Source organism: Selaginella moellendorffii, unplaced genomic scaffold (genome assembly GCF_000143415.4).
Source record: "Selaginella moellendorffii unplaced genomic scaffold, v1.0 SELMOscaffold_7, whole genome shotgun sequence".
NCBI lineage: Eukaryota > Viridiplantae > Streptophyta > Lycopodiopsida > Selaginellales > Selaginellaceae > Selaginella > Selaginella moellendorffii.
The window spans coordinates 726,986-743,461 of record NW_003314268.1 but is presented as its reverse complement, the minus strand read 5'-3'; the positions used below and the strand labels follow the sequence as shown (position 1 = coordinate 743,461).

Genomic DNA, 16,476 nt, shown 5'->3' with positions numbered 1-16,476 from the left:
CTAGGCTCTCAAGGTTTTTTTCTTGAAACTTATCGAAGATGACACACTGCTGGAGATCTAAGTTGTTGACTGCAATATGATTGACTTCTTCAACATGGACTGGATTACATTAACACTTGACTTCTTTGTCATCACTACACAAGTTTAGAAATCCCTTGGCTTCAACACATCTAAGGATTTCACATCAATTCCTTTGCTGCAGCATAGTGAGGATTTTGTCCAAGTGGTGGATTCTCCAAGCACTTTTCTAACTCTAGCATTTATATAGTAGTTTTGGAGCTGTTAATGAAATAGGGTCACAAGGCATTAATAACATTTTGGAGAGCATAACTTTTTCACTCTCTTTGAGTACACTTTTGACTTTCCAGCTTAGTGACTACACTTTTGGTGGCACTTCTCACCCCAGACCTGCAGTCCAACCTTGCTACTCACTTGGGATACGACCATGACATAAAGGTGGTAGGCATTTTCTAGTAGCATCTCAACTTTTCCTTGGAGTTTCTCCCAACTTGGCACCTCATCTTAGCTCTTCCCAAACTTAGGTTCATGGCTGGATCCCAACTTCATCCTGCTACAACACTCAAAGCATTCTCCGACACTATCGACACTTCATCAGCAACACATGATGACTTCCATATGTCCTTGGGGACACTTTCTACCATCCTCAGGAGGCTCCCATCCTTCCAAGCAGTTCTAGCATCTTAGATTCTCTTACAGTGACATTATTCACCACCTTAGGCATTTTCGATGCAATCTAGCACTTGAGGGTGAGTAAGTCAGTTTTAGCGGCATTCTAGGCCTTCTATAGGATGCCTTGCATCCTCTTGGCGCTTCCATCATCATCACCCATCACAAAAGCTGCTTGCACTACTCATTTTTTTTACTTTTTTTTGTTTTTTTTTGTTTTTCTTCTGCTCTCACTCTTTTTACATCTTTTTTAAGCCAAGGAATTATGTGGAGAAAGTCTCTTTTAATGAACATGCTCTAGCTGCATTATTGAATGTATGAAAATTTCTCGACTCTTGTTGATTTGTGCTTCATTTCTTTAGCTTTTTTCTCTACATCAATTCCATCCTCACATTTTCATCACCATTCTATATCATCTATACTCTAGAATTCCCTACCACACACTACACATACTTAATAATATCTTTCACATTTTCCACCATTCATCATCCATTTATACTAGATATTTGGGGAAAACACTTCATCATAAAGGCTCTTCCAGATAAGCAAAAACACAAATCAAGATATTCTCATGCACAACATGTGAGATATTTGATGGATTAGTCACATATTGCAACTTTCTTCTCTTTAGAACTATTTTCTTCTTCTAGTAGAAAAGCCTGATTGTAGAGGCCATCCAATTGCTTTCAGAGGTGTGGCCAACAAAGTTAACACCATTTTCTTCCAGCTCAAATCATAGGTGAAGCAATTTGCCACCTTTTGAGCAATAGTCCAATATTTTTTGGTGTGAGCAGTAGCTATGACTTCACATTTCACTACATCAGATTAGAACCTATCCTTGGACACACTCAATCATATCATCCATCTACTAAGATCCCCTATCATCACTTTCTTCCATTATAGTTCATTTTCTATTTCATAGTTACCACCATTAGGCAATACAGTCCCTATGTTTTCTTCTTCATTCTCAGCCAAAGTTTCGAGCACAAATTACATGAGCTTGAGGTTGCATTTGCATATTCACTTTCCAGAGTGTTTGAGCTTCTTTCCATTTGGTTTTTTTGCTCTTTTTTCCTCTTTTTTCCCTCTTTTCCTACTTTCTTGAGTATCTAATTCAACCACATAGTTTCCCATTGGGTTTTCCCTGTATCTTTGCACTTTAAACTCCTTTCCCATCTTCTACTTTCATCTTTATTTTATTTTTTATTTCCATCTCTTGTTTTCTTTTCCATTTCTCTTTGTTTCAACAATTACCCACTCTAGACACTACATTTTAGCACATGGGAGCATCTTAGCCATGGGTTCTTGCACACCAAAGTCTTGTGCACCCACCAGTAATTGCTTGTTGTGGCACTAGCTCATGCTACCTTCTCCTCGCATCACGTGTTGCAACTAAAGAAGCAACTCTTACTCTTGCTCCTAACCCTACTCTTGCCCCACTCTTACTCCTACTTCTACCCCTATTTCTATTCCTACTCCCACTACTACTCCTACTCCCGAGTTGTAGATATGGGTGTCATGAGAGAGAGGGAGAGGATATTTTGATTCTCAAAATATTCCAAATGATTGTATAAAATCCATGCGAGGGTAAAATATCAAGGGTCCTCCCCATTTTCTCTTGTAGTTGAGTTTGAAATTCTGGCTTTGTGAGTTTATATATGAGGGATGGATCCATAGTTGGGGCTAAAAAATGCCCTAATAGATACTCTTTCCACCTTCTACCTTTGGGTGCCCTAGCCATATGGCTAGAGCAAGGTTTTGATGAGTCATGCCAGGTATTCAAGTAGGTAGTGCCACCCATACTTAGATTGGGAGCATTGATTATTCGATTTCTTGGGGGAGCTAGAGTTGGCTCTTGAATATTTCACCAAGTTACCCCACTTTCATCCATATTCACTTTAGTCTTGAACTCCTCAATAGTTATATTATCACCCACCACATAGGTATAACCTTCTTTAGCCACACTGGCTTTACTAGCCAAACTATTTCCACTGAAGTCCTCCCCTTACTATCCTTTTAAAGCTCACTTGGGAAATGATTGCTTTGGGCTTTCACCTCGGATTCAGACTCAAATTTGGACTAAGTCTTGGACATGGTCTTGGACTTGGTCCCAGCCTCTATCTTGGTCTGGGTCTCAGCCTCTATCTTGGTCCCGACCCGGTCCCCGTCTCAGGCTCTATTTTATGCTCCATCTCAAACTGCTTCTTAGACTCCATCTAGACTCGATCTTGGGTCCATGTCAAACTCTATCTTAGACTCCATCTTGGGTCCATCTCGGGTCCATCTCAGACTCTTTCTCGGACTCCATTTCACATCCATCTCAAACTCCAATTCGGACTTTATCTTGGACTCCTTCTCGGACTCTATCTCGGGTCCATCTCGGACTCAATTCTGACACTTCTATGTGTCATATGTTGATCCTTTTGTTTCCCTTTTCGAGAGGCTTGCTTATTAATTGCTTTATGCTTATTCCTTGAGCATTTTAATGGGAGTTCCACTCCTACTCTCGACTTTTCGAGTTAGAGCTTTTAGTCCAAATGTGTTACACTTGTTTGGCTTCCATTTCAGCCACTACCACATGGCACCCTCTTAGCAGCTATTGTTTGAGGATGCAAGAAGAGCAAAGGTAGAAAGGTTTTAATTTCCTTTAAAATGTTTAAGTGGTCTAGAGTTTAGGGCTTAAGGATTTGTGTCTCATACAAGTGTAGGTGTTATTACCTACTTGGATACCTAGCATGGCTCATTGGAACTTCGCTCTAGCAACATGGATAGATCACTTAGAGGTAGAAAGTGGGGAGAGTACCCATGAGGTTCGTATTGGGCTATAGTGTTTCGAAATATTATCCAAAAGTCCCAGACTATGGAAAGGAAAAGGAATAGTTTTCTTGTGTAGTGACCAAACATATAGTCACGTGGCAAGGAAGTTTTAGAGGTGGATAGGACTTAGTGGTTAGGCCTTCAGGCCTTTGGGCCTTAACCCAGTAGTAGTGTTGGCAATCATAGCTATGGATGGAAAGAGATTAGGTGGGACTGAAAAATGGATATCAAGGAAGGGTGTTCTTTATGTCTCTGGGCATCCTAAGGATGCTAAGATGTGGTCATAGGATGACCACTCATGGATAGATGGCAAAGTCTTTGGAAGACAACATTGTGGTATAGGTGGTTTTAGGCTATTAATTAGATAAAGGTGAATGGATATAACCTTAGTGCAATAAGATGATATGTCATTGGTATCTTTAAGTGTTTATCATGGGATTGAACATATGGAGCATTTGGACCAAGTGCAAAAGCTAAGTGGTATATAAGTCATTCATGAGGCTAGCAAGTCTTTAAGATGGGAATAAAATTTATAAAAATGGTGAGTGAAACTCCTCCAAATAGTCAAAGGTGTGGTTAAGTGATTTAGTTGCTTACATAAGGAGGATGTTCTAAATATTACTTTCTATAACCCATTTAATTTATATGAATTTTTGGTGATGCTGTATAGATTGAATAATTCTTTAGAGACTTTTTGGATGATATTCTTTACAATATGTTAAAAGTGACTATTAATTTCATTGATAATGTCTTGATCCACTTTAAGGGGCCATAGGAGGAACACACTTGTGGTGTTTTGTAAAACATTAGGATCAGTTATAGGAAGTTAGTTTGACATTGATACGGTTAAAATGCATATATCTTGAGTATTATATTTTTCATGAAAATTTACAAATTGATTCTGACAAACTTGTAAATGTTATGAAGTTCTTTACTCCAAAGTGCGTGAACAATATGCAACACTTTCTTGGCAAGGTGCAATATCTTTTTCATGTTATTGTCTTTTTTTATCATTGCAAGCATTAATGAAGTTGTTCATATTATTTTTCATCTAATTTGGGATTGTGAACAGGCATTCGCAGATCTCAAAGATGTGTTGACAACTTTTCTAGTTTTTGAGTATTTTGACTACACTCAACCTTTTGTAGATGCTTTTTGATATTACCTCAAAGGTGTGTTGATGCAAGAGAGTATGATTGTGTTTGGTTAATACAATTCTATTGTGTATATTAGCCATACGTTGCAACCAATGAAGGTGAACTACTCCATGATAACAAAAGTTTCAAAAAGATTTATACATATTTGCATAGTTTTTAGACATTGTTAAAAAATGATTATGTTGTAGTCTTTTCATTATTAAAGTGGAAATGCTTTATTTCGTTAAAGTGGGACTTATTCAGTAAAGTGGGACATTAATTAGCATGTGTCCACATGCCATTTCCTAGTACTTAATTAATATTTATTAATATTTCTATCAGTTTTTTAATTTATTTTTTTATATTTCACAATATTATAACACAAAATCATATGAAAAGTTTTTAATTTATAAATTATAAAGCTAAAACTTCAATTTTTTATTGTTGTTATAAAAATGGCATGTGGCCACATACCATAAGTGGGATAATGAAAAGTTTCACTTTAACGAAATAAAGCATGGAAGAACTTTGCTAATTTAGCGCATGTGATCATAGGATGAGATTTAAATATACTGTTACCGTTGATCCTTGGAACCTTCGGGGATAAATGGGGATAAAATAACCATTAAGGGCTCTTTCATCCTTTTCCAGTTAGTTTAATGGGAGAAAGATAGTGTGGTATCGGAGCAAATGGCATGGGTTCAAATCCTATTGATTAGTGGGCATCCATGCGTACGTCCTTCCTTTTGGTAGAGCATCCATGAACAAAAGTATCCACCGTGGGACTACGGTACGAGTGAATGACTAGTTGCCTCACATGGAATAATTAATCTACACAATTGAAGGATTGGTAAATTTAGTACGGAAATAGAGGTGTTGGTTCCCTTGGAATAGCTAATCTATATAATGGAAGGATTAGTAGATTCAGTGTAGAAATGGAAGTGTTAATTCCCCTTGGCTTAGTAGGGGTTATTAGTCAATAGTAAATGAGGACATTAACATCTTTGAAGGGGGGATGAGTGTAACATATGTGATTATGGAATGAGATTTGGATATACTATCACCGTGGATCCTTGGAATCTTGGGGGATAAATAGAGATAAAATAGCCACTAAAAGCTCTCTTATTAATTAATGGCCCCTTTTCTAGTTGGCTTAAGGGGAGAGAGATAAGATGCGTTATAGCTAGTTTTACAACTTAGTGGGATCTAAAACTTTCAGCTATATAATTTTGAGGTTGTTTATCGCCCTAGGTAATGCTAATACTCTTTCTTGACCTCCTCTCCTTTTTTTACTCTCTTCTTATATTCGTGACAAGTTTATTGTTTCAACATTAGTAGAGTTTTTAAACAAAGATTTTGTATCACTATCAGTTGTTGTGTTTGATATTCAATGTCTACAACATCTAGAACTTTTGTAAGACTCAAAAGGATAAGCTTTGGATTTGAAGGATTTGTGGGTGGTTTAGGAATTCTATATTAGTTATTGATAACTTGCTATTTTGATAGTTATATTTTCAATATCACCTTGAGGATGACCATTTTTACTTTGTGAAGACTAATTTTGATACATATTTGAGGCTAGTGGTGCCTTATTCTATATTTTCTCCACACCCATAATAACTCTTCTATTCAAGTTAGGTATATGAAATATCATCATATGACTAAAAAGTTATATAAATCTTTCTATTGGTCAAAGATATGATATGATGTTATTTGGTATGGGCATAGTTGAGTTTGGTACTAAACTTATAATACTGTCTTTATTGTTGTAAGATAATTAAAGTTAATTGTAGTTTGATATTGAATTGGTGGCATTTTATTTGATAGGGCCTTTTTCATAGTCAATTACTATCAATGAGTGTGTTATTATTGCTTTTTACTACTTTACTTGGTGGGTGGAAGTTGGTGCTAATGCTAGTACATCTATGACTGGTATTAAATGCTTTCTCTTTAATTGAGTGGTGTTTTAGCATTCTTATCTAGAGCTGATTTTCTTAGACAATAGTTCTACATTTATGGATGAGGTATTTTATATTTTGACATTTTAACTAAGGATATATCACACTTTCACAAGTGTTTATCATCCACAAATGAATGATTTGGTGAAATAGCTCATTAAACCTTCAAAAGGATGATCACAATGTATAAGAATTTTTAATAGGATTGTTATTTTTTATGTCTTCAATATGTGTATATCATAAGGGTATAGGGTGTTTTACCATATAAAGTATTATATATGGTCATGATCTAACATTGCTAATAGAGTTGAGTTTACTTTTATGATTGCTATAGGTTGATAATATTAGGACTTGGGATTAATATTTGATGACCATTCTTGCACTACTTGGAGCAAAGTTTGTTAAACACTTCTGCCACATATAAATGAGATAATAGCAATGTTATGTGGAGTATAAAGTTGTCACGAATGTGACTTTGGGTATCGAAAGTTATTTGTCAGCTAGTTCTTACGGACACAATTTCCTTACTGCCACGATAGCAGGAGGTCAGTATTGTTGGACCCGTTATCAGTTCCCACTTGGGCTAGTTGAGAAATTAGTCAATAACCATGCACTTAGATTGGATAAATATAAGGTAAGAACCCTTATGTGTTTCTTGCTGAGCATACTTAGCCTAGTTTGAGAAACTTGTGTCATTGGCTTGTACTTGTTAGTATTAAAAACCCCCACGATATTGAGTTTGGTCCCTCAATATTGCTAAATGATAACTTATTGTGTTTGCCAAACACTCTTGTTATCATACCTTTTGTGTTAGTCTCATTTTGGTCCCAAATGCTATTTATAAAAAGTGTCCAAATTTACTTATTTGGCATATCTACGGAATGTAGAGATTCTTATGAACACAATGATGTTCATCTCGTGTTCAAATTTGCAATCTAAGAACATTCCATATTTAGTGAGTTTCAAGCTTGTTCTAGAGACTAACTTTTGGTACTAAGGGAGGCTTGGGGTGAAAGCCCAAAGTGTGTGTTCCTCAAAGTGGGGGAAGGGAGGTTATATGGGGTTTCAAATGTATAATAGGGATAGTGGGTAGGTCGTGCATGGCCAACCAACCTGAGGCATAGTTTAACTCCTGTTTACATGTCTATCCTTGTTTTGCATTTGGCTTAGGTCTAAGCCCAAGTTCCACACCATGCTAGCTAGTGAAGTACCCATGTCTTTACGTTAGGCCACCGATATGCCAAAATAACACTAAACTCTGTTTGGCTCCGTTTTGCATGTTGATCCTATCATTAGGATGTTGGTTGCTCTAGGACTGTTCCAAGTCACTCTAGGCTCCTGTCTCTTCACTCCTTGGGCTATATGCTTGGGAGTTGCTTCGTGGTCCAGTTCCGTCACTCGGCTCCAATGTTTGGGAGTTTGGGATTTGTTCTTTCGTTTAGTGGCCCAAGGCCTTGAACCTCAAGTTCCACACCACTGTCATTTGGACACGTGGCATGTGACACATGGGATATAACACTTGGCACATAGAGGGTTTAGGTTCCGCTTCATAGTGTTATCCTATGGTAAATCACCATAGGATAGGAGGTAAAAACCAAGTGCGCTACAAAAGTGGATGATTGGTATTTGTTTATTTTCCCAATTTTACAGTGTATAATTTACCTAATGGGCTCTTTGCTTAGTAGAAAGGATTGTATCAAGTGTTTCTCTACATAAGTTTCTCTGCATAATGATCTCCATCTGATGACGATTCTTCCACCATATAAGCAACAGCATCATCCCTAATATTGTCCTCGAACTCCACATGCTCTCCATCACTAAAAACAGCTTCTCCTCCTTCCTCTGAACCACCTGAGCTTGACGATGAACTCAGAATGGACTCATAGGACGTTGTATCTAAAAAAGAACAAATAAAAAGTTTTGTGTCTGCTAAATTCAATGTCATACAAAAGTTTCAAAAAGCAAATTGGTGGCAGAAGTATGTGTGCTTGGTAACAAGATGCAGCTCAACAGCAAACATGACCAAAATTGACTTGCATTTTCCTGCATGACGTAAAGCATAAGCTTTAAGGAGAATGATAGAGAGCACTTACCTTGTGAATTCAATGCTCTTGAAGTTTTGTCATGTCAAAAAGTTTGCATGTTAAGAATGGCACATCTAGGGTAAGCATCTAAACATTCACCAACAAAGAAAGCACATAAAGACTGTACTTACTATAGCTACCATCTCGTTTCTTTGTTTTCTTCTGGAAAGTTTACTGAGGTCAGATGGTATCCAGTAGCTGGTTTGATCAGCACTCTCAAGCTGGAAGCATTAGAAACCAGCTCCAGGGACTTGTTCCAGACTCAAGTCTAGATATTGAGAGATGAGAGTGTGTAAACATCTTCTGGGATGCAGCCTGTGAGCTGGTTCCAGCGTGCCTGAGTTTCAAGAGCCAGGGCGCTGCCTAAGTCACTGCCGAGAAATGTAAACGAACGCATTAAAGTGAAATAGATTTAGTAAGGGTTAGGGCATTAAAGGCATTTTGCAAAGGGCAAGCTATGGCGCGAACAGAGCAGGAGCGCAGTGGATGCGTCACAGGTTTGTGGTCTCTCTTTCGACCAAAAAAGGCGCACAAGGGCGACAACAAGGTCCACCCGGAAGCCATGGACGCGGCGGCCTCGAAGCTGAAGGTCCAAGATCGTGTCTGTGAGGCCGTCTCGGGAGAAGCCATGGACGCCGCCGCCTTGAAGTTGAAGGAACTCAGGCACGAGGTGAAAATCGTCTTAGAAGCGATACGACAGGAGCGAGGGCACAAGGAGCCGATCAAGCCGATCAAGCCGGAACAAGAGAAAGAGGACGAAGAGGAGAATCAAGAGAAGAAAGCGGAGCAGCTGAAGGAAGAGAAGACAGCCGAGCAGGTGAACGAGGAGGAGAAAGAAGCCGATCAGATGAAGCCGATGAAGCTGGAACAAGAGGAGGAAAAGGAAGCCGAGAAGCAGCTGAAGGAGGAGGAGCAAGAGAAGAAAGCTGAGCAGCTGAGCGAGGAGGAGCAGGAGAAAGAAGCCCATGAGACGAAGGAACTCAGGCGCGAGGTGAAACAGGAGCAAGGTCACAAGGAGCAGCCGCAGCTGGAACGAGAGGAGAAGAATCAGCCGAATCAGCCGATCAAGCCGATCAAGCCGATGAAGCAAGAGCAGGAACAGGAGGAGGAGCAGCGGATGAAGCCGATGAAGCAGCAGCTGGAACAAGAGGAGGAGCAGATGATCAAGCCGATCAAGCAGCCTCTGGAACGGGAAGACGATCAAGAGAAGATGAAGCAGCAGGAGAATGACAAACCCAAGCAGGAGGAGCAGCGACCCAAGCCAATTCTACTGCCAGCCGGGGGTCGTCGTCCAGGTATGGTTCCTTTTGCTTCTCGCATTCTTCTTCTACTGTGACTCACGATGGCCTTCTGGACTTGCAGGTTCCAGGCCGAAGATGGTTCGCTTCTCTTCCTCAGCGGAGGACATTCTTCCCGACGGCACCCGACGGCGGAGTGAAACCCATCTTAGCGATGGCCGAGGGGGCTATGTTGAGTTCGCGTATCTCGAAGCTTTCCACAAGGCAAACCGGTGGCTAAACCAGAGGGGAAAAACCGAGAAGAAGATCCGCAGCTTGGAAGAGGAAAAGCGCGAGGAAACAGAAGAGGAGAAGCACGAGGAAAAGTCTTGGAGTGTTAGCGCGCTCCGGATTCTGATCAGACTCACCGAGCAGCTTTACGAGGAGCTCAACGGCAAATCCAGCGACCGAGAGAGGATCAAGCGAGCGCGGAAGATGATGAGGCTCCAGAAAATGCTGGATAGGATCCCGAGTGAGAGGAAACCGTGGAAGAAGCTTCAGTCCGGCGAGGTGGTCTTCGTGAAGGAGGCAAAAGAACTATATGATCGTGCGGGGAGAGATTTTGTTGCCGAATTCAAGAGGAGACAGGTAAGTTTGATATACCTTCCAGATTCCAGATGGCCGTTTGCTAATAACTTCCGTGTTTGTTGTAGAGAGCTGAAGTGAACGATGAGTGTTTGTTTTGTCGGAACCATGATGGCGAGAAGATGATCGGCCGGGCTGGAGCGAACTCTAAGACGACTAGACCCTGGGTTTACCTGAGAAGAGAACACGAGCAAACTGTTCTAAGCACGTTGAAGAAACGAGAAATGAAGTTGGCTCCGAGCTCGAGAAGTTGGCTGCAAGGATTGGTCAACTGGAGGCCAGTGCTCGGACTCTAGCATCGGAGAAGCCAACTCTCAAGAGTCAAATCCAGAAGTTGGATCTCCAAGCAAGTTGAGCAGCACAGGAGGAGGCCACTAAAGCTATAGACCAGTTAAGTCGAGAGAAGATCGACCTTCTCGAGGACTCGACTCCAAAGATTTGCAACTGTCCAAGACGTGAAAGCAGTGCGTGACAACCGTGTCTCAGGGCTCCAGGCGGAGAAGTCCATCACACTTCAGGCGTCTAAACAGGCCAGCGACCAGCCTCCACACTCTTCTAAGTCAAGAGAAGATCAATGGATCAAGTTTGACTACACTCTACAGTGTCTGGAGCAAGGAGAGATCTATCTTATCAGCTTTCCAGTCGACGGAGATGAGACAGGAGATACTGCTGCGGTATAATGTTCACAGCTTGAAGGAATAGTAGCAAGGGAACGACTGCAACGAGATGGTGATGGCGAGAATATGATACAGCTGAAGCTGCTCGTGACGGTGGGGGTATTCGGATTCACAGAGAGGGCTGCAGAGACTATAAGACAGACTACACTCGACGTTCTCTGTCATCTGGTAGAGCTCTCTAGTTGACAGAGACTTTGAAAACGGGTCAGGGCTGTCCAGGAATGCTCGTACAGCTGCTCGGATGAAAGTATCAGCAAAGAACTCAGTGTCAGATTGCTTCAAGGGAAATCAAATCCAAAAGTTGGAGCGGGAAAACTCGGAGCTGTGGCCAAATATCCAAGCAAGTCGAGCACCACAGTAGCAGGTCACTAAAGCGTCAAGTCTGAGCTAAAGACCAGTCTCCACACTCTAAGTCGAGGGAAGATCAACGACTGGAATTGAAAGTTTCGGAAGATGGTGGCCGAGATGGAGAGTCGAAAGCAGCGGTTGACGAGGCTCCAGGCGGAGCAGTCGGCTGGAAGTGCAGCAGAGTCCATCAAACTTCGGCATCTAAACAGGCTAGCCCGCCTCCACACTCTTCTAAGTCAAGAGAAGATCAATGGATCAAGTTGGGCTACACTCTACAGTGTCTGGAGCAAGGAGGGATCTATCTTCTCGGCTTTCCAGTGGACGGAGATGATTCAGGAGCGCCTGCTGCGGTAAGGCTGTCCATGATAGTAGCGAGGAACGACGTAAACCAGTGTCAGATGGCTGCAAGATGGCGAGAAGACGATATAGCTGAAGCTCCTCGTGACTGGGGTTTCGGATGGCTGCAGAGACTATAAGACAGACTACGCTAGACGTTCTCTGTCATCTGGTGGAATGAGGGAAGTGTTCGGACAGGAGTTCTTGAAGGAGAAGCCCCAGGGGATAATGGCTGACGGAGTCGAATCCGCTGCACGAGGTGGAGCTCTCGGCGAGAGCACGTGATGGCGGAGTTTGGAAGCGCAAAGGCGAGGCTGGAGAAGCAAGTAACTGGCAGCTGATGGAGAGGATCACGGGACTCGAGGCGCTGGAGGAGAGAGAGACGTGCCAGATGCAAAGCAAAGCTTTGGGCGAGGAGCTCTGAAGGATGAAGAAGACAAGCCGAGGAGAACCGATGTGAGAGCAGAGGTTTGACGGATCAGATGGACGCTACATGCGACAAGAAGGAGCATCTGGCTTCGCAGGAAGCTGTGTTTTTGCATGCTTCCGCTCAAGCTTCTCAGCACGATCAAGGCCTGAAGTGGCGGAAGCATTCCCTAACTGCCAGAGGTTCTAAGCACGTCGAAGAAACGAGAATGGAAGTTCAAGAAGTAACCAGCTCTCGAGAGTCAAATACAGAACAGAGGTGCAAGCCAAGTACTGACAGCTCGAGCAGCACAGGGAAGCAGTAGCAAGCCTCCAAAGCGCCAGAGACCAGTCTCCACACTTCTAAGTCAAGAGAAGATCAACCTCTTCGAGGAGATATCCTCCCTCGACTCCAAAGTTTCGGAGATATCTTGATCAATCGGGAGATAGCAGATAATTTTGTCAAGATCTGGGCTTCTCAAGCGGAGCTCGCCGAGACAGTGGCCGAGATCGGAGCAGTCAGCCAGCCGAGTGGAGAAGAGTCCATCAAACGTTGGCGTGAGAACAGCGAGATGAAGGAGAAGATGAGATGCCAAGACGGATCAAAGACAAAGCTCTCTAGTTGACGGAAACGGGACGAGAGCTTCAATGCTGTCCAGGATCACTCTTACAGGTGCTTGGATGATAGAAGATGATGATGGCAAGATGATCTCGAACTCGAAGAAACTGCTTGTGGCGGCGGAGCCAGAGGTTCGGCTTCACAAAGACTGAAAAACGGCTGATGTTCGCCCCTGACATGCGGAGACTACAAGAGCTGGAGCGAACTCTAAGACGAAGCTAGAGTCATAAAGACAGAAGATCGGACGAGTTTCATGGAACGTGGAAGCTGGTGCAAAGCGATTCAGAGGTTCAATGGCCACCTTTACAATCGAGAAATGTGGACCGAGGGTACGTAGAGTCATTCGTTTTTTCCTCTTCCATTCATTTCATCCGTGTTGTTAAACAGAAGAAGCAAGCTGCAGCGACACACAAATTGTGATGGTAGCTCCTTTAGTATCAGCAACAAATCCTATGGTATTTTTTTGTTTTTTAATTTTCTCCTCTGGTGGAATATCTTCTGAGCTCCAACTTGGTCCAGATCGTTGGAGGCCGTCTCTTCGAGACTAAATAAATAAAACATCTCAGAGACTACGCTAAGGAGCTGCTTATTCTGGCCAACTTGTGAGTTGAGAGATTATGTTTCTTTTCTATTTGGAAAATAGTCTGACTGCCAACTTGGTCCAGATCATAGGAGGCCGCCAGAAGAATATGTAAATGAGGGTGGAGCAGGACTTGAAGCAGCGAAAGATAAAACCAGCGTCAGAGATCATAAGAATCGAGCAAGTGGGAATGGAAAACTGTAAGATGATTTTAAAACTTGGAGAGAAAGGGAGCAGGCTGAAACAGCTAAGATCGAGCAGCAAAGATTGAGCAGCTTAAAGACGAAAAATTTCTTAAACCAAGCAGGGGCAGCAGCTTCAAAAAGAAAAGTGGAAGCAGCTAAAGAGCAGTGAGCAGCGGAATAGTTCAGACTCGTGATAGTTTTTTTCATATCATTTTCTTTGATTTAGCTGTAAAAACGATGATTTAATGTTCAAATTCATAATGTTTGAATCTCTGAAAGGTCCGAGATCCGACTTTGATCCTAGCAACAAGATGATACCTAGAGCACGCTAGGGCTTGCGGCGCAGCCGCTTGGCAAGGCATCCCCCGAAAAACTCGTGAACTTTACCATGTAGGCCGAGTATTTGCAATCTGTAGACTTGTCTCTAACATCGTGGATCTTCTTGTACGTTTGCAAGGATTCCTGATCAGTTTGTCCCCGTAACTTGATTAGAAAATGGAAAAACAAATCCAGCTGAGGAAAATAAGATCTTACATAGTTTGCTCCAGACGCATTACCATCACATAGCATGTAAATTTGAACCGACCCGACCAAATGAACGATCTTCAATCCACTGGGAATTTAGCAGCTCCACCTGTGAAATAAAAAGAACGAAACAAGAAAAAACAATGATGAGAGTCATACTATTAACAAGAACCTCCAGTGGTTCTGGGAAAAAGCAAAATCACATGAGACTAGAAGAATTCCAAAGCCTTTGAAGACGTGCACGTTGATAAAGGACGCTTTGCCTTAAATCTCCTGCTGGACTGTGGGGTAACGATGGTGATAGCGAAGGTGTTCGACTTTCTAGGCACCCAGGCACACGACACCACGACACCACGTTAGAGCAAGAACTCAGGAGCTAATATGTACGCACCTCCAGTTGTTCCATATGGTATAAAGCCATTTGACTTGGTCTAGAAGGTCATAAGCGGATGAAAAGGCTTGCCCACCTCCTTCCAGACAGTCAAAGTTGTTACCATTGTATGGGAAAAAAACTAAATTTCTGCACGTCGCCACCAATCAAACTTGTAAGATTGCTGTACGTGAGCATCAAAGAAAGCTTCAAATCGTGAATGAGAGTCTAAAGGCCATCGCACTTGTAACAATTGGCAAGAGACTTCCCTTCACCTCTGCAATTTCTTGCAGTTTGATAGATAGATCAGCATTGCAACATTTTACCAGCCTCCACACACAAGCACTCTTTTAGATACTCTTGTATAGGAAATTGATAAGTAGAAACACTTGTCTTCGTTTGGTTATTATAAATAAAAGTTCCTACTAAATACTGATTAAATTGAGAATTGTAATCCAAGTAGAAATTTGATTATTAATTGATTCTTTTTACTCTTTACGACATTTTCCTTTATTTAGTTATTATGTTGCAAGTTTATATTTTTATGGGTTCTTAAAATCTATGAAATCAAGAATGCTAATATTTAAAGCAACTTTTTATTGGTAATAAAGTTTTATTAGTTTCACTATTTTATGTTTCTTGAGAAAATATTATAATTTAATATATATTTAGTTACACACACACACACACACACACAATATAAAGGTATTCTTAAAGTATAACACCAGACTGGTATACAACTACTAAATTTTTTACAATTGTATTAGCTGATAATAAAATATATTTTATCTAAAAAATATTAAAATAATGATATTTTAAAATTCTTAATATAACAATTAATGTTAAAAACTTTATAGAAATTGTTACAATAAAAGTAATAAAAAATTTATATTTTAAATAAATAAAAATGGATTTAAAATTAGATTAATGATATAGTTTTTTAATTTTTTAATAAATCATAGTATTTAAATAGGATATTTATGTGAAGCAAAAACTCCAACAACACCAACATAAGTGAATACAAAGAAGCACTGCTGCCTAAAGATTAAAACTTATTATTTTCCATCACAACACTCACTTACTCAATTATTCTTTACTTTTCCTATTTTCTTTCCCTCTACCATCAATATTACTATTGTCCTTTAATCCTTTATGGTGGAAAACTGCCCAAGAGATCAAAGAAAAGTTAGATTAACATTGCTGATTGAAATGTTTGGGACAGTAAGAAAATCAAAGCCTTTGTGTTTTTAATTGCTTCTTTGTTCTTCATACTTCAACTATATCCTTAAAGTTTTGCCTATAGACCTCATAACTAGAAGAGATCTTGTAGATGGTATGTGTTTAATATTTTATTTATTGTGTAATGTTTGGTCCTAACACCTAGGTGAATTTGGTGAATTGGCTAGAAGAAAGTCATAAACTAAAAAATCATATACTTCTATTATACACTCTTGACAACCATGAGGAATCGAGTGCTCTTAAATTTTAGAAAAAACCCCCTGAGGGACTAGTGAGCCCAACCAACTTTATTATAAGGGCACTTCTAAATACCAATAGACTAGTGAGTTTTACCAGCTTGACTAGAAGAACTTGACAAAGATGCTACAATCTCCAAAACACTAGGTTATTTTGGCAATATAAAGTCCTTGCAAGGATATTAATTTGTTTCTTCTCAACAACAATATTTCTAGATGTGTCCAAAGTTCCAATCAAGAGGATTTCCTAATATTCTTAGTGTATTTTTTTGTATTAAAAGTCCAAGTAGAACGTCATATTCACCAAATTCCAAAATTTCACAATTAGCATAATTATGCCTAGTTAGCATCATTCTATCATGTACATTGGGCATATATTGTAAAATATCATAAATGTGGCTTTAGGTATCAA

The 16,476-nt window shown here is 40.6% G+C and overlaps 1 protein-coding gene and 1 long non-coding RNA gene across 2 annotated transcripts; both read left to right on the top strand.

Moving 5' to 3' along the window:
• The first annotated feature begins 9,139 nt into the window (after positions 1-9,139).
• Positions 9,140-11,582, top strand: LOC9652286 (cilia- and flagella-associated protein 251). Its single transcript, XM_024671203.1, has 6 exons — positions 9,140-9,352; positions 9,770-9,977; positions 10,045-10,547; positions 10,613-10,793; positions 11,031-11,218; positions 11,394-11,582. Exons 1-6 carry the CDS (start codon positions 9,140-9,142, stop codon positions 11,580-11,582), a joined length of 1,482 nt encoding a protein of 493 aa, XP_024526971.1.
• Positions 11,583-13,315: 1,733 nt separating this feature from the next.
• LOC112345150 lies at positions 13,316-13,835 on the top strand. Its single transcript, XR_002991960.1, has 3 exons — positions 13,316-13,384; positions 13,449-13,531; positions 13,595-13,835. It is a non-coding gene; the product is annotated as an uncharacterized LOC112345150 (long non-coding RNA).
• The last annotated feature ends 2,641 nt before the right edge of the window (positions 13,836-16,476 follow it).